This window comes from Pelobates fuscus, chromosome 1 (assembly GCF_036172605.1).
Source record: "Pelobates fuscus isolate aPelFus1 chromosome 1, aPelFus1.pri, whole genome shotgun sequence".
NCBI classification, from domain to species: Eukaryota; Metazoa; Chordata; class Amphibia; order Anura; family Pelobatidae; genus Pelobates; species Pelobates fuscus.
In genome coordinates this window covers 450,454,648-450,470,147 of record NC_086317.1, presented here as the reverse complement: position 1 = coordinate 450,470,147, position 15,500 = coordinate 450,454,648, and the positions used below count along the sequence as shown (strand labels likewise).

General features: G+C 43.0%; 1 protein-coding gene across 1 annotated transcript in view; it reads right to left on the bottom strand.

Annotated features, from left to right (window-relative positions):
* Nucleotides 1–3,887: 3,887 nt before the first annotated feature.
* Nucleotides 3,888–15,500, bottom strand: part of LOC134598913 (matrix metalloproteinase-20-like) — a 37,638-nt gene continuing 26,025 nt past the window's right edge. The window contains exons 9-10 of the mRNA XM_063444926.1: nucleotides 7,031–7,134; nucleotides 3,888–3,988 (exon numbers count right to left, since the gene is read on the bottom strand). Coding sequence (XP_063300996.1) covers nucleotides 3,888–3,988; nucleotides 7,031–7,134 — 205 coding nt within the window. The remainder of the gene's footprint in view (nucleotides 3,989–7,030; nucleotides 7,135–15,500) is intronic.

The window sequence follows — 15,500 nt, the reverse complement described above, 5'->3', positions numbered from 1 at the left end:
TGAGTGCATATGTCTCTGAGAGTGTATTCGTGTCAGTGTATGTCTGTGTTAGTTAAACAGTGTGTGTGAGACAATGACTGGTCTGTCAGTGAGTGTGTTTCAGTGAGGGCATGTTGTCTGTCAGTCTGCTCATCCACACTGTCATCACCACATTCACCCTGACAACTCCACCTCACTGAAGTGGACTGGGTGCAGTGTCCCTGTCCTGTTAATCCTGCTATGTATAACTCTGCTATGTATAATTGTAGTATTTGAGAAATTGCTATATTTGCCTGGCAGGGTTAAGTCCACCTCTAGTGACTGTCACTAGAAGCATTTCCGCTGCACTTACAAAGTAAAATTAATTCCCCATATGAAAGCATTGATTATATGGTGAAGTTGAATGTGCTCATGGTGCTCACAGCCCATGCACACTAGGTCCCTGATGTTCCTCTACAAGGAGCATTGGATTGGACCATCGAGGTGGAGACCATACTTTCTCTGTGGGATCACAGGAGTTGGAGAGGTGAACAGCACTGAGGGAGCCAAAACACTGGAAAAAGGTGAGTAAAAACGTTGTTTTTACTTTTATGGACTTATTTTGGCCCACTCTTCGTTACACCGTTGCTTCAGTTCATTGAGGTTTGCTGATATTTGTTTATGAACAGCTCTCTTAAATTCCCACCACAGCATTTCAATTGGGTTGAGGTCTAGACTTCGACTGGGCCATTGCAACACCTTGATTCTTTTTTTTCCAGCCATTCTGCTGTAGATTGGGATCATTGTCTTGTTGCATGACCCAATATCAGCCAAGCTTTGGCTGCCGGACACATTTAACTCTAGAATAGTTTGTTAAACAGAGGTCCCATGGCCTTATACGTCTTCCCAGTTTGACGGGCAACAACAATTGCTTATCTAAGAAAATTGCTGAAGTCTTTCCTCCTTGGCATTGTGTTAACACACACTTGAATGCTCCAGACCAGGGGTCCTAAAACTCCGGCTCCCCAGATGTGGCTGAACTACAACTCTCATGATTCTTTGAATTACATAGCTAGCCAGAGAATCGTGGGAGTTGTAGTTCAGTAACATCTGGGGGGCCGGAGTTTGAGGACCCCTGGTCCAGACCAACAAACTGCAAAAACTTTGGCTTTTATAAAGATGGTCACACTTGCTGATGATCAATTAATCAAGGGCATATGGCTAGCAGCACCTGTCTGCTACTTGCCTACTTAGCTTCTTAATTCCTATGGAAGCAGTGAGGGTGTACTTAGTTTTTCACTTCTGCATTTTTGCTTTATTTTTGCTAAATAAATTGTAATAAAAATTATTGTTATTATGTGCTGATATGTAAAACCATAGTATTCAAAGACGGTGTGCTTTATTTTTCCCTTGACTGTATGTGCATTGTATGTGCAATAATGTATCTGTCATTTTCCATTATATCTATAACAATATATTTGTATCTGCTGTCCAGGACTTGAAAAAGAGAGGAATGTCAATGTACCCTTCTTGGTAAATATTTCATACAAAACAAACAAATAATTGAATCAATAGACAAACAACAAATTGAAGCAAAGGGGAAAATAAGCAATCCCTTTTGGGGGCTAAATACATTCTGTCATACTCAGCAATAGTAAATTCAATTTTGCACATGTGTATAGTTACATAGGTATAGAGACTGAAAAACGACTTTTGTCATTTACAGCCTTTAACACACATGTTTCTGCAGTTGATCCAAAAGAAGGGACAAAACATTCCAGCAATTCAACAAACTATCAGAAAAAATCCTTCTTGAACATAGCATTGCAGATGGATCTCTCCTTGGATCCAAACGCTGTAGCCTCACACATTAAATATACGCCTGAATGGTTTTTGCATGAATTCATCCAGTCACTCTTTAAAAATCTGCACAGACTCTGTACAAGTCATTGGGATGAAAGGGAGTTATATATTATTATTATTATTATTGCCATTTATATAGCGCCAACAGATTCCGTAGCGCTTTACAATGTTATGAGAGGGGGATTTACCGCATACATATATTGAAATGACCTCAATGAAGCTCTCTCGATGCTGCTCACCATCCTACCTCTTGCAATGTCACCGAGGAGGCATGGCATCCACTGCCAATGACCAGTACAATGCTCCTCATAGAGAAACATTGGGGACCTAATGCACATGTTTGTCGATAGTCGCGAGCACATTCAAACATCCCTATAGGAAATCATTGAATCAATTCTTTATTATGGGGGCTTCTACATCATGAGATCGTTTTACTTGGTCAGTTCAGCACAAGTGGCTCTAGTGACTGTCAAACCGATACCCACTAGAGGTGGACTTAAAGGGACACTCCAGGCATCAATGCAACTTTAATGCATTTGATAGATGTTGGCCTCATCAATCTATTAATCAGTTTAATAAATCTGCAAGAGTTTTTTTCATCCATTACTTTTTTGCGGTTTTAATGGAAATCTTTAAATTTACACCATTTTTTTTTTTAAATGACTGTAAATTTGGCATACCAGAATGGACGTTTCTGTGTGTTTACTTTAAAGAAAACCTTCACCTTTTAGATCACTTTAATAAATATGATCAAAAAAATTATATAATTTCACCATCACATTTCAGAACACTTTGATAAATATCCCCCAATGTTTCTATTTGTCCTCTTAACTTATGTTGCTTGTCTGAACTGGATTATGATGTAATTTGCTAACATGCTTCAATATAAATTTTGAAAGAAAAAGAACATTTCACGAAAAAGGTTAACACAAGTCTCATTTAAAAATTGGATTCAATGTTGTAAATCCAAACAAGTGACAGTCTCCCTTTAAATATAAAACTTCTTCTAACTATAATGTTTAAACATCATACAGAGTTATACACTGAAGTGAGCATTTAAAGTGAATTCACAGTGAATTTAAGATTTAAGGCCTTAAGTAGCTGAACTGGAAACATTGCTGACTTTCCAGTTTGGCTATTACGACCTTAAAGGAACACTATAGTGTTAGAAATACAAACATGTTTTCAAAACAGTATAGTGATGGACTATCTTTTAAGGGAATAAAACGTTCCTTTTTCCCTCAAAGCGCCCGTTTCGCTGCGGCTGACTCTGACTGACCCCACCTCCATGGCTGAGATGATCAATTTTGATAATCTCAGTCAATCCAAAGTTTTCCCATAGCAAAGCATTGGGAGGCTATTGTGCATGCGCCAATCAGCATTTCCTCATAGAGATGTGTTGAATCAATGTATCTTTATGGAGAGCATTCAGCCTCTCAATGCAGAGCATGCAGCACTGGACTAGCTAGCAATTCTAGTGGCGGAATGAGTGACTGCCACTAGAGGTGTAAGTAGTCAGCAATGTAAGCATTGCCTTTTAACGGAAAAGGCAGTGTTTACAGTGCTAACACTGAAGGGACCTGCTATAGACACCAGAACTGCTACATTAAGCTGTAGTGGTTCTGGTGACTATAGTGTCCCTATAAATTTGACTATAGTGAATAACCCTGACAGCTTGTTATCTGTGATAATTACACCATTACAATATTTAATTAATATATCACTTTAATGACAATAACACTTTTTTTTTTTTTTACATTTTAACTGGAAACACAACCGGTAGTTTGTTTAATAGTTATTACAATTTGTTCCATTACTTATTTCTATTGATGTGGTATTGTTCTTGTACTTATGTTATAGAATGTGTTTCTCTGTTTTTATTTAGTTGTTTTCAATATTTTTTTTGCATCAATCATGCAATTCACGATATCTTTTTTGTTAATTTATTGAATCACATTATGTCAATGCACAGTTCTCTAAATCTCTCTGACATTGCATGTTGTCATTGTGGGTTTTCGTTCAGAGACTTTTATGAAATGATGGTGAAAAGTTGCATCAAAGGTTTCTCAGCATCCAATCCAGGAACTTGATTTCACAACATTAACCACATCTTCCTTTTCAGTGTCGTATTTATAGGCTTTTGGACCAGAGAAGAAGTAAATAAACCCTACAGATAAAAAAAATATATATAATATATATGTAAACAATGGAAAGGATAGAAAAACTATCGGCTTTTGGGTAAAAACAAGATGGCGATTGTTGGACTTGAGGTTAGACATCTAGAGCTTAGCAAGTTAAGGATAGGCAGGAAGTGGCAGGGACACTAGGGTGAAAATAGAGAGACAGGGTGCTTATAGAGAGATAGTAGAGCCATTTGGAATTTGAATATTTTAGTTAGTTACATTACGGATTTGGCTATTCAAATACAGATATTGTCTTAGAGTTTGAAAGCTTGTTTGATTATGCCCTTCTCTACCTCTTGTCTCTGCTAATTTTGTTTGTCAATAACTTGTTGTGACATAGCCCCATTCCATAACTGTAAAGTGTTGCAGAATTAGTTTGGTGCTATTTAAATGCTCGTAATAATAATAATTTGTATATATATCATTTTAATTTATATAAACATTGATGGCAATATTGCAGCATGCAATGATGTGTGTTTTTTTTATCTTTTTTATTTTTTATTTTTTTGGACTAACATAATATTTCAAAGACAAACTTTCAAAAGTTTTCCTCTCTTTCTCCGGTGCATAGCAATACCGATCAATATGACAGAGTTTAACACTTAAACCAACTGATGTTGTTACAGAAGAGGGGTTGAGTGGTGTGATAAATAACAAACGATGGTCCTGAGAGTGGAAGATGCAGAATGTGTGAGAATAAGCAAAACAAGGAAATAAAAACTAGCAGGTAAAACAGCAGAGAAATGCATAGAAATATACAGCTGCATAATATGTGTCTATATAAATTGGTCAAGTATAAGTATAATGGGAGCAATAAAATAAAAATAAATACAGCCTTAGGTAGTGTTTCAGAAAACATAAATCTGCATTAAGTCCCTCATTTATGATGTTAAAATATGTTTTGTGTTCGTGAGAGTCTTTAAAATTCCTTTAGGAATTTAATATTCCGGTTTCGGGTGGAGTGGTAAGTCAGGGATAAACGGTGTCCTTTAAAATATTTTCCTTGTGATTTGAGTGAGTGTCTGTACAGGTTCAACTTGATATACAACTTTTGTTACATGCTGCACACTGTTTGCAGGTGTGTATGAGTGTGTTCCCTCAATCCCTTCTCGACATTAGGACACTCTATGCTGTTCTCCAAAAGGAGAGCTTTAAAGACACTAGGATGGCATAGCGAATTCTAATGATCGTGCCCCCCTTTCTTTTCCAAGTAATGTTTCCTGTGCCAATTATGATCAGGGGACCTGCCTGGCAATCCTGGCCTTCCCCCAGCAGTAATTCCCAAGGTCCATGTCATGTGATCATCATGGTGGTAACCTGTCACCCCATTATTACTGATACAATTGCTCAGTCAATTAAGTCAACCATTGACTGAGACATGTGTCTCTGCCTCTCTATTTACCCACTTTGACTTGAGGCAGTGAAGCATCCTGGCACACTACTATACGGTAGAAGAGGCTTATGCCATTTTAACGTGCTCAGAGAGTGACATATTTGACATCGCTGACAGTCACACCCTTACAGCCTCCAATATAAAGCTTAATTCTCAATCAGATGAACAAACGCTGCCCAGTGCCATCCAAGAAATGATTAATTCTATAACAGGCAATATAAGACACGTCCCCTTATCGAACACCTGACTGATAAGTTTTCCAAAAATTACACCCCTGAACAGGAGAAATACATAGACGAATAATTGATGAAATTTAAAGGAAGATTGCTTTTCATTCAAAATATCCCCTCAAATGGTCACAATATGGTATTGAGTTTTCCTGGTTATTCCTGGGCATTTCACATTTATCAAGGGAAAGAGAGCCAGCTTAACCTGACAGAATGCTCAAAGGCTGCATAGGTCCAGAAAATGAATTTCTCACAACTCCAAGTTTGAAAAGGGCATGTCAAATATTTGGCCCTGTAAAAAACCCATAATCCTGAAAACCAGTACTATAAGATCACTTAATTGGCGAGACAATCTAAATGAAAATAATGAGGCTTTATTCTCCATATCAGGATTACAAAATTTCCTGTGAAAATAGAATTCATGAATTAAAGTATAACCACTACATGTGGCCACCATTTGTAATAAAGTAAAATACCCCATTTTGAATACCATGGGTTTTCTACTTTTGAAAATGTTATGCAATAAATGGTTTTATTTCCTAGGCTGCCAGGCTATCTCAAAAGAGGCAAAGATCCGAAATATAAATTTGTCACATTTCCAACTTTGAAAAGGGCAGGCAATAAATTTGGCCCTGTGACTTCCCCCCCCAAAACTGCACATGTGGGCTCTATTCTTGAGATAATGCTATTCTTGAGATAATGAAATTCACTTGTGTGAACACCCTCCTTCCCCTCCCCCCCATGACTACAAGTACAATAACAATAAATGTGGCCACCATTTGTTAGAAAGTGGCTATACTCCATTTTAAAGACCCTGATTTGTCTGCTTTTGCAAATGTTTGCTTTTGTCTTCTTTTCCATAAATGTGGATTTTTTTCCCCAGGCTGCCATACTGTTTCAAATGTAACATAGGTCTAAATAATACATTTTCAAAATTTCCAAGTTTGAAAAAGGCATGTAATAGTGTAATATTTCTCAGACTCCTATACTGTCCCAAAGGAGTCATAGGCCCAGAATTTCAATGTGTCACATTTCCAAGTTTAACCCCTTAAGGACACATGACATGTCTGACACGTCATGATTCCATTTTATTCCAGAAGTTTGGTCCTTAAGGGGTTAAAAAGGGCTTCTTATATATTTGATCCTGTAACTACCAAAAAAGAAACATGGAAAACCAGTATGTGGGGCAATGTATCAAAGGCCAGAAAATCAGTTTCTCAAATTTCTATGTATGAAGCCTGAAAACCTCATAAAATGAGTATATGGGGGTGTTGTATTTGTATGCAGATAGCTGGTGTTAGAATTTTGGAGCCACAAGTGGTGTTTATCAAGTATGTATCTGAAATATATATACCTAAAACGTTTTTGCTGCAATTAATTATGGAACCCTTCTCATGATACTTTACCATTAAGTTCCAGTGCTGCATCTATTTGTCCTTCTACTCCAGAAAATTCATCATCAATAGCTTTTGGGTATTCATTTTCCATCCTTCTGGTGGTTTCATCAAAGCTATAGAGAAAATATTTATAATTTTTATATAATAAAATTACTTTGGTTTCTGAGTCTAGAATTAAATGTTTGCATTATGAGAGGAGTTCTATTGTGGTTCATAATATGCTTAGTCCAAAGGAAGACAGGATTTCCTGCCTCAGTGATACATTGTGGTTGATAGACTATAAATCCACGTACAACCAGTTTTTCTCTATCACCGAATTAAAATAACACTATAGGGTCAGGAACATAAACCTTTTCCTAACCCTACGGTGTTAAAACCACCATTTCGGTGGCATGCTCCCCCCCCCCCACCCTCCAGCCCCTTTAAAAGGTAATAAAACTTACCTTATTTTCAGAGCCACGTGGGTCTGCTGGCACTGGTGCTGCCTTCAAACTGCCTCCTTGCTGACATCATCAGAAGTTCTGAGTTCAACCAATTCAATGCTTTACTATAAGAAAACATTGAATTAGCTGAGATTGTCAATTCTGATGATCTCAAAGTGGCAGGGGCGGAGCTACCTGGGGCTAGCCAATCAGCATCTCCTCATAGAGCGTGGAGACACTGAACAGCGACCCAGGAAGCACCTCTAGCGGCTGTCTGAGGAGTGGCCTCTAGAGGTGTTCCTAGGCACTTTTCTCTGAAAAAAACAGTGTTTACATTAAACGGTCTGCAGGGACTGGCTATACTCACCAGAACAGCTACATTAAGTTATAGTTGTTCTGGTGACTATAGTGTCCCTTCAAAATTAAAAATACATATTCTCTCTGGGCTTTCGTACAATACAGATGCATTTTACTGTATAAATTGTTTACATCTAAAATAGTTTCTCTTTTTCCTGCTTGAGACCTTAGTCACACCAAGGTGAGACATATTTTGTCTTGCTGTTGTTTAGTAAGATTTTACCTCAGGATGCACCTCTGTGGGATTTTTCCTGAGTAACTCAGCTCGTGGTATTTTGACACTCAGGATTTTTATTTTGCCAAGTACATAACTAAATCATCCATGTCTCATTTTTTTACTGCACTATAGCAGGACACCATGGCTTACTAATGTTTCTTAACCAGTTAAATGAATTGTTAACATCTCATGTGATTCTTGTGAGCAAACATTTTTTTTTACTCATACAAAAAGTCCTAAAATAAAAAAATGCATTGTATTATAAAATTAGGATTGTTATCTACCCAATATCATCACCCACAACTATTTTCATAGAATCATATGATTACAGAATTAACAAACAAGACACCACAAAGACCACAACAGGATGTGATAGTTGGCAACTACCACATGTACTCATAATTGAATTTACATTTCTTAATGTTTTGGCACATGATACATGTAGCGGAATGAACGCTTCCCAGACACTTTTTACTCCACTTTTTAGGCTGTCCATATCCCCTGTAGTAAAACTTTCCCCTTTTGTGTATTTTCCCCTTTGTTTCGTGTGGTTACTATTTGGTCCTTCGGGAGACTCCATACAAACGGAATCCCTTCGTCTCCCGAACGAGGACCACTCCTGTACCCCATTAAAACGTTGACACCAACCCCTTAAGTGTGAAACCGCAAGGGAAACAATTCAATTAATAAGTGCTTCCCCTGGGTGGCTGCCATTTCGTATAACCGAACATGTGGCAGAGAGAATGGCGGCCATCTTATCTTCCGAACGTGGGCAGCGGTACTTGGTCGTTGAGTGCCTGGAACTCTATTCGGCTTGGCACTCTCGCGAACACCGGTAAACCTTAGACTGCTGCCTGTTCCAGTTCCCGACCACCTACAAGAGCGACGTTCTGGAAATATGAACTACCGAACAGAGGGAGCATTCATAGCCTGAAAATAAGAGATTCACTTGTATGGTGTTCGCACAGGGACCTCACAAACTGAGACCGGCCAGGACAACTATAGCCTACAGGCACAGGCTATAGACACCAGAACCACTACATTAAGCTGTAAGCTGTACATTAAGCTGTAGTGCTTCTGGTGACTATAGTGGTCCTTTAATGTGAGGTAAATTAGAGATTAGACTAATAATATATTGGATTGCCTACTTACCACCAGATGAGGACAAGAGGCTGATGGTGGGCTCAGTCTGGCTCCACAGGTCTGGTGTAGACGAGGCTCTCTGGAAACTGTTTGTAACAGTGCTCACAACAATTAACAAACAGGAAGCAGCTCCATTTTTGTGGCCCCTTACACAGCTCAAGGTCTGGGCCCCTAGGGCTTGACTGTGAGTATGCCTACAATGCCCACCCATAAATCCACCTACATGGCCCACCCATGAGTTCTCTCACAGGGAGTGGAGTGTATGTGGGTAGGGGATGTTTTATGTGTTATTGTAGAGGATGTTATGTGTGTGTGTGTTCTTATAGAATGTAGTGTATAGGGATACCAATTTGTGTAAGGGATGTAGTGTGTGTGTGTGTATATGGGGTGCAGTGTGTGTTTGTATGTAAGGAATGCATTGTATGTTTCTCTGTGTGTGTGTAAGGGATGCAATGTGTGTTTCTGTGTATGTAATTGAATGCAGTGTGTGTCTTTAAGGGGTGCATTGAGTGTGTAAGACATGCATTTTGTTTCTGTGTGTAAGAAAATGAGTATTTGTGTGAGCGTAAGGGATGCATTGTGTGTTTCGGGTGTGTCTGTGTGTGAGTAGGGATACATTGTATGTTTCTGTGTGTGTGTGTGGGGGGATGCATTGTGTATGTGTGTAGTGTAAAAAAGAGGGTTTGTGGGGTAGGATCACTGAGAGGGAAGCAGCTCTTTATTTAAAAAAAAATGTCATAGTGCTCTCCATTCAAGTCAATTAGTGATTTCCCCTTCCCTCCTGTCCCTCAGTGTTCTCCCCTTCTGTGCCATAGTGCTTTCCCTTTGCCCCCTGTCCCACTGCAGTCCCCCCTTGGTGGTCTTCTCACTCCCCCTTAGTGGTCCTTCCTCTCCCAAGCCCCTTATTGGTCCTTGCCCTTTCTCCCCTCTCAGTGGTCTTTACCATCTTTCCCCCCTCAGTGTTCCTTCCCCTCCTCCCCTCTACTTAGTGGTCCTCCCCCTCCTTTGGTGGTCCTTCTTCTCTCCCCCCCTTAGTGGTCCTTACCCTCTTAGTGGTCCTTACCCTCCTCCCTTCTCCTTAGTGGTCCTTCCCCTCCTTTGGTGGTCCTTCCCCTCTACTCCCCCCCCCCCTTAGTGGTCCTCCCTCTCCCAAATCCCTTAGTAGACCTTCCCCTCCAAACCCCCACCCCCTTAGTGGTAATCTCCCTCCCCTCAGTGGTCATTATCCTCTTCCCCCCCTTAGTGGTCCTTACCCTCCTCCCCTCTCCTTAGTGGTCCTTCCCCCCCCCTTAGTGGTCCTCCCTCTGCCAAACCCCTTAGTGGTCCTTACTCCCCTCCTTCAGTGGTCCTTACTCCCTATGTGGTCCTTACTCCCTATGTGGTCCTTACTCCCCCACCATGTGGTCTTTACTCCGCCCCCTCCCTATGTGGTCCTTACTCCCCCCCCTCCCTATGTGGTCCTTACTCCCCCCTCCCTATATGGTCCTTACTCCCCCCTCCCTATGTGGTCCTTACTCCCCCCTCCCTATGTGGTCCTTTCTCCCCCCCTCCCTATGTGGTACTTACTTCCCCCATGTGGTCCTTACTCCCCCCCACTCAGTTGTCCTTACTCCCCCCTCCCTCAGTTTGCAGCTGTCCTTACTCCCCCCTCAGTTCTCAGTTGTCCCTACCCCCCTCCCTCAGTTATCAGTTGTCCTTACTCCCCCCTCCCTCAGTTCTCAGTTGTCCCAACCCCCCCTCAGTTCTCAGTTGTCCTTACTTCCCCCCCTCAGCTATCAGTTCTCCCTACCCCCTCCCTAGGTTCTCAGTTGTCCCTACTACCCCTTCAGTTCTTAGTTGTCTCCCTCCTTCCCTCCCTCCCTCCCTCCCTCCCTTCCTCAGTTCTTAGTTGCCCCCCCTTCCCTCCCTCAGTTCTTAGTTGTCCCCCCATTCCCTCCCTCCCTCAGTTCTTAGTTGTCCCCACCTTCCCTCCCTCAGTTCTTAGTTGTCTCCCCTTCCCTCCCTCCCTTCTTAGTTGTCCCCCCCTCAGTTCTTAGTTGTCCCCCCTCCCTCCCTCAGTTCTTAGTTGTCCCCCCCTTCCCTCCCTCAGTTCTTAGTTGTCCCTACCCCCTCCCCCTCCCCTCAGTTGTCCTTACCCTACTCTTCCTTCCTACCCTTGTAGTGTGGCTGGGCGGCGCGGAACGCAGGACAGGAACCTCTGTTTCCTGTACCCGGCCACCGGCGGTGCTTACTTCCTATCAGTCCGCCGGCGGGCGAGTACAGGAAACAGAGGTTCCTGTCCCGCGTTCCGCACCGCCTGGCCACACTACATTGAGAGACTGGCAGGAGGGAGCGCTCTGCCCGTTGTTTACTTGCGTCTGTGTTGAAGGGAAGAGATGAGAGAGAGAAAAGGAAAAAAGAAAAAAAAAAGAGGGGGGGGGGAGGGGGCAAGGGCGGGATCAGCATCCGGGGCCCGGTTAGGATCGCTCCCCTCCCGGAGTTGTTTTTTTCCTTTTTCCCTTCTAGGGCCTGATCCTGAACTTGGGTGTCTCAAGCAACCCGTCTGGCGACGTAAAGCCTCCAGGGGTACCAGGTCAAGGCGCACTTATCCGAGCGCTCTCGCAGGGAGGCTGTCAGCGTTTCCATGTCATAGATATTCTCGACTTTATCTATCCATTGCCTAAGAGTGGGGATTGTCTGGCCTCTCCACTCCGGGGTATGAGAGCTTTTGCTGCATTCAGCAGGTGAATGGTCAGGGAGTTTGTGTATGCCTACGTGGGGGTAGCTGTGTGATGTAATAACATCAGCAGGGGTTGTAGGGGGAGGCCGTCCCCGGTGATCTCTTTGATCTTTGCATTGATCATCTGCCAGTATGAAGTTATACGGGGACATGACCACTATATGTGTATGCTAGTGCCCAGCATTGTGCCGCATCTCCAGCACTCGCCCGTGCTAGTTTCGTGTATTTGTCTGAGGGAGTCTGGCGTTCTATACCAGCGAGTTAACAGTTTGTAGCTGGTTTCCTGGAACTTCGAGCTTATGGAGCATTTATGAGTTAAAAGGTATATTTTGTCCCAGTCTTGGTCCGTCAGTGGTGTCCCTGTCTCCCTTTCCCATTTGCTCGTATAGCCTAATGGGCTGTTATCTCCTGTCCTCTGGAGCATTGCACACAGGTATGAAACCCCATGGTCTATATGTCGTCTGTCCGTACACCGCCTTTCGAAATCTGAGAGTTGCCTTTGGAGATGCTCTCTTCCCAGGAGTTTGGCATAGTACGTCTTAACTTGGTGATAGTGGAAGTTATCCAGGTGGGTGGGTTGCCGATCCGGCATCAAATCGCCCAGTGTTCAGAGTGTTCCCCCGGAGCACCACTGGTGCATATAGATCCAATCTGTCCTCTGGAAGTTTTTAAGGGCAACCGGGTGGAGTCCTCCTGCCAAACCAGGATTGTGTGTGATGGGTGTAAGCGGGTTTGGGGAGGTGGTGAGCTGTTGAGCATATCGCTGTCCGCACCAGACTCTAAGGGTGGCGTCTATCATCGGGTTCCTGGTGTGGAGGGCCGAGAAAGTGGAGCCACCAAGCCAGAGCCTTGAAGGGATGGTACCGTGTGTCTGTTGTAGTTCCATGGTTACCCATCGTTTAGGGCTGGGGCGAGCGTACCAGTCCACTATTCTGTGTAAATGTGTGGCTCGGTAGTATGAGATCACCGACGGCAGACCCACCCCTCCGGCTGTCTTTGGTCGTTCCATGGTCGACCTACGGATGCGCGTCTGTCCGTGATTCCAAACAAACCTGCGGACGGCCGTAGTTACTGAGTTGAAAAACGTCTGGGGGATCCTCGAAGGCAATGTCGCAAAGACGTACAGCAGCCTTGGTAGTATGTTCATTTTGACCGCATTTTGAACCAGGTGATGTACCGTTGCGACCATCGCTGGAGGTCTTGTTATATGGCTGTGAGGAGAGGGAGAAAATTCAGTTGGTAGATCTGTGCCAGGTCTGTCGGTAGCCAGGTGCCCAGGTATCGTATTTTCGTTGCACACCATGAGAAGGCGAACTGGGAGCTAAGCTGGCGGACGTGCTCCTTGTCCTGCATTAATGGCATAGCTTCGGACTCTTCCAGGTTAAGTTTCAGGTTGGATACTTTGCGGTATGTTTGGAAAGCCTGTAGTAGGTTGGGCACCGAGATCATGGGTTGTTCCAGAAAGAAGAGCATGTCGTCTGCGTAGGCCGCCACTCTGTGTTCTTCGGAGCCTACGCACACCCCCGTTATACCCCCGTCCTGTCTGACCGCCTCCAGGAATGGTTCTAAAGAGAGGGCGAACAGGAGGGGGGGACAGGGGACAGCCCTGGCGTGTTCCATTACATATCGGGAAAGATTGCTTCAGGGCTCCGTTAATGCGGATCCTTGCCGTTGGTGTAGTATACAGCGCTGACACCCATGATCGTATGTGAGGACCAAAGCCCATGTGCCGTAGTGTTTCGTCCAGATAAACCCAGTCCACTCTGTCGAAAGCCTTTTCGGCGTCCGTTGAGAGGAGGACTGTGTCACATGAGCTTTTTAATCAGAATCATGTGATTCGTATTCTAGATATTATGAAACAGTAAAGAAATACAGCTTTTTCCTGCAAATCATCAGATTCATAATGTAAACTTATTATTATTTTCATTAAAATATTTAGTGGATATAACATTTTGGCTGTTGGTGGCTTCTGTAGAGAGTTATGTTATGGCAAAATAATGACATTAAGAGGTTCAGGGACCACAGATTATTATTATTATTTTTTATTATTTTATTATTTATAAAGCGCCATTAGATTTCGTAGCGCTGTACAATGGGTGGACTAACAGACATGTAATTGTAACCAGACAACTGGACGCACAGGAACAAAGGGGGTGGAGGGCCCTGCTCAACGAGCTTACATTCTAGAGGGAGTGGGGTATAGTGACACAAAGGGTAAAAGTAGAAGTACAAAGTAGGTTGTTAGAAAAGTATTCACTGAGGACTTAGTAGGTAATTTTTGACAGTTACAGGAGAGGAGTCATGGGGGGGTAGAGGATAAAAACCTGCTAACAGTTTAATTGATATGCTTTCTTGAAGAAGTGAGTTTTCAATGATTTTTTTTTTTTAATGAGTGGAGACTGGGTGAAAGTCTTACGGAGAAAGGAAGTGAGTCCCACAGAAGAGTTGCAGCCCTGGAGAAATCTTGGAGGCAAGTATCAGAGGTGGGAGTACGGACAGAGGATTGACGTAGGTCTTTGGCAGAGCACAGGGGCCTCAATGGGACATACTTGTGTATTAGGGAGGATAGGTAGGTTGTAGCAGCATTATGTAGGGACTTGTAAAATGAGCCCTATATCTAACTGGATGCCAATGCAGGGACTGACAGAGCGGGGAGGCGTGGGAGGTCCGAGCGGACAAGAAAATAAGCCTCGCCGCCGTATTCATTATGGATTGCAGCAGTGCAATCTGGGAACACGTAAGACCACCGAGAAGTGGTCAAGGTGAGAGAGAACAGCAGCATCCGGCGTTAAATAGGGGCGGATGCACGCTATGTTTTTGAGATGGAAGCGACAGGATTTGGCGATTAATTGGACATGAGGGGTGAAGGAGAGGTTGGAGTCAAAAAGAACACCCAGGCAGCGAGCCTCCGATGTAGAGGTGATGGCAGTGCCATTGACTTGGAGGGAAACAGACATGGGAGTAGCCAGGGCCGCCACCAGAAATTTTGGGGCCCCTAACTCAGCTCACGGTCTGGGCCCCCTGGGGCCCGCCTCCAATCCCGCCCACAGGGTCCGCCTCCAAATCCCGCCCACAGGAATACACACAGACACAAAAACACACACTGATACAAAAGGACACAGACACACACACACACACACAAAAATACATACACAGACACACATACTGAAACAGAAATACACGCATATAGGCATACGTACTGACACACACATACTGAGACATACACACATATACAGACACACAGGCATACATAGTGACAGATAGACACATACTAACATACATACATACAGACACACATGCATGAGGACTTACACACACATACACCGACATCACATACATACACACAGACATACATTAATTCATACTGGCATACATACATATAGACATACTGACATACTGACATACACACAGACATTCTGACATACATACAGACATACTAACATACACACAGACATACGTACAGACATTCTGACATACACACAGACATACTGACATACGTACAGACATACTGACATACAGACATTCTTACATACATACTGACATACGTACAGACATACTGACATACGTACAGACATACTGACATACGTACAGACATACTGACATACACACAGACTTACTGAC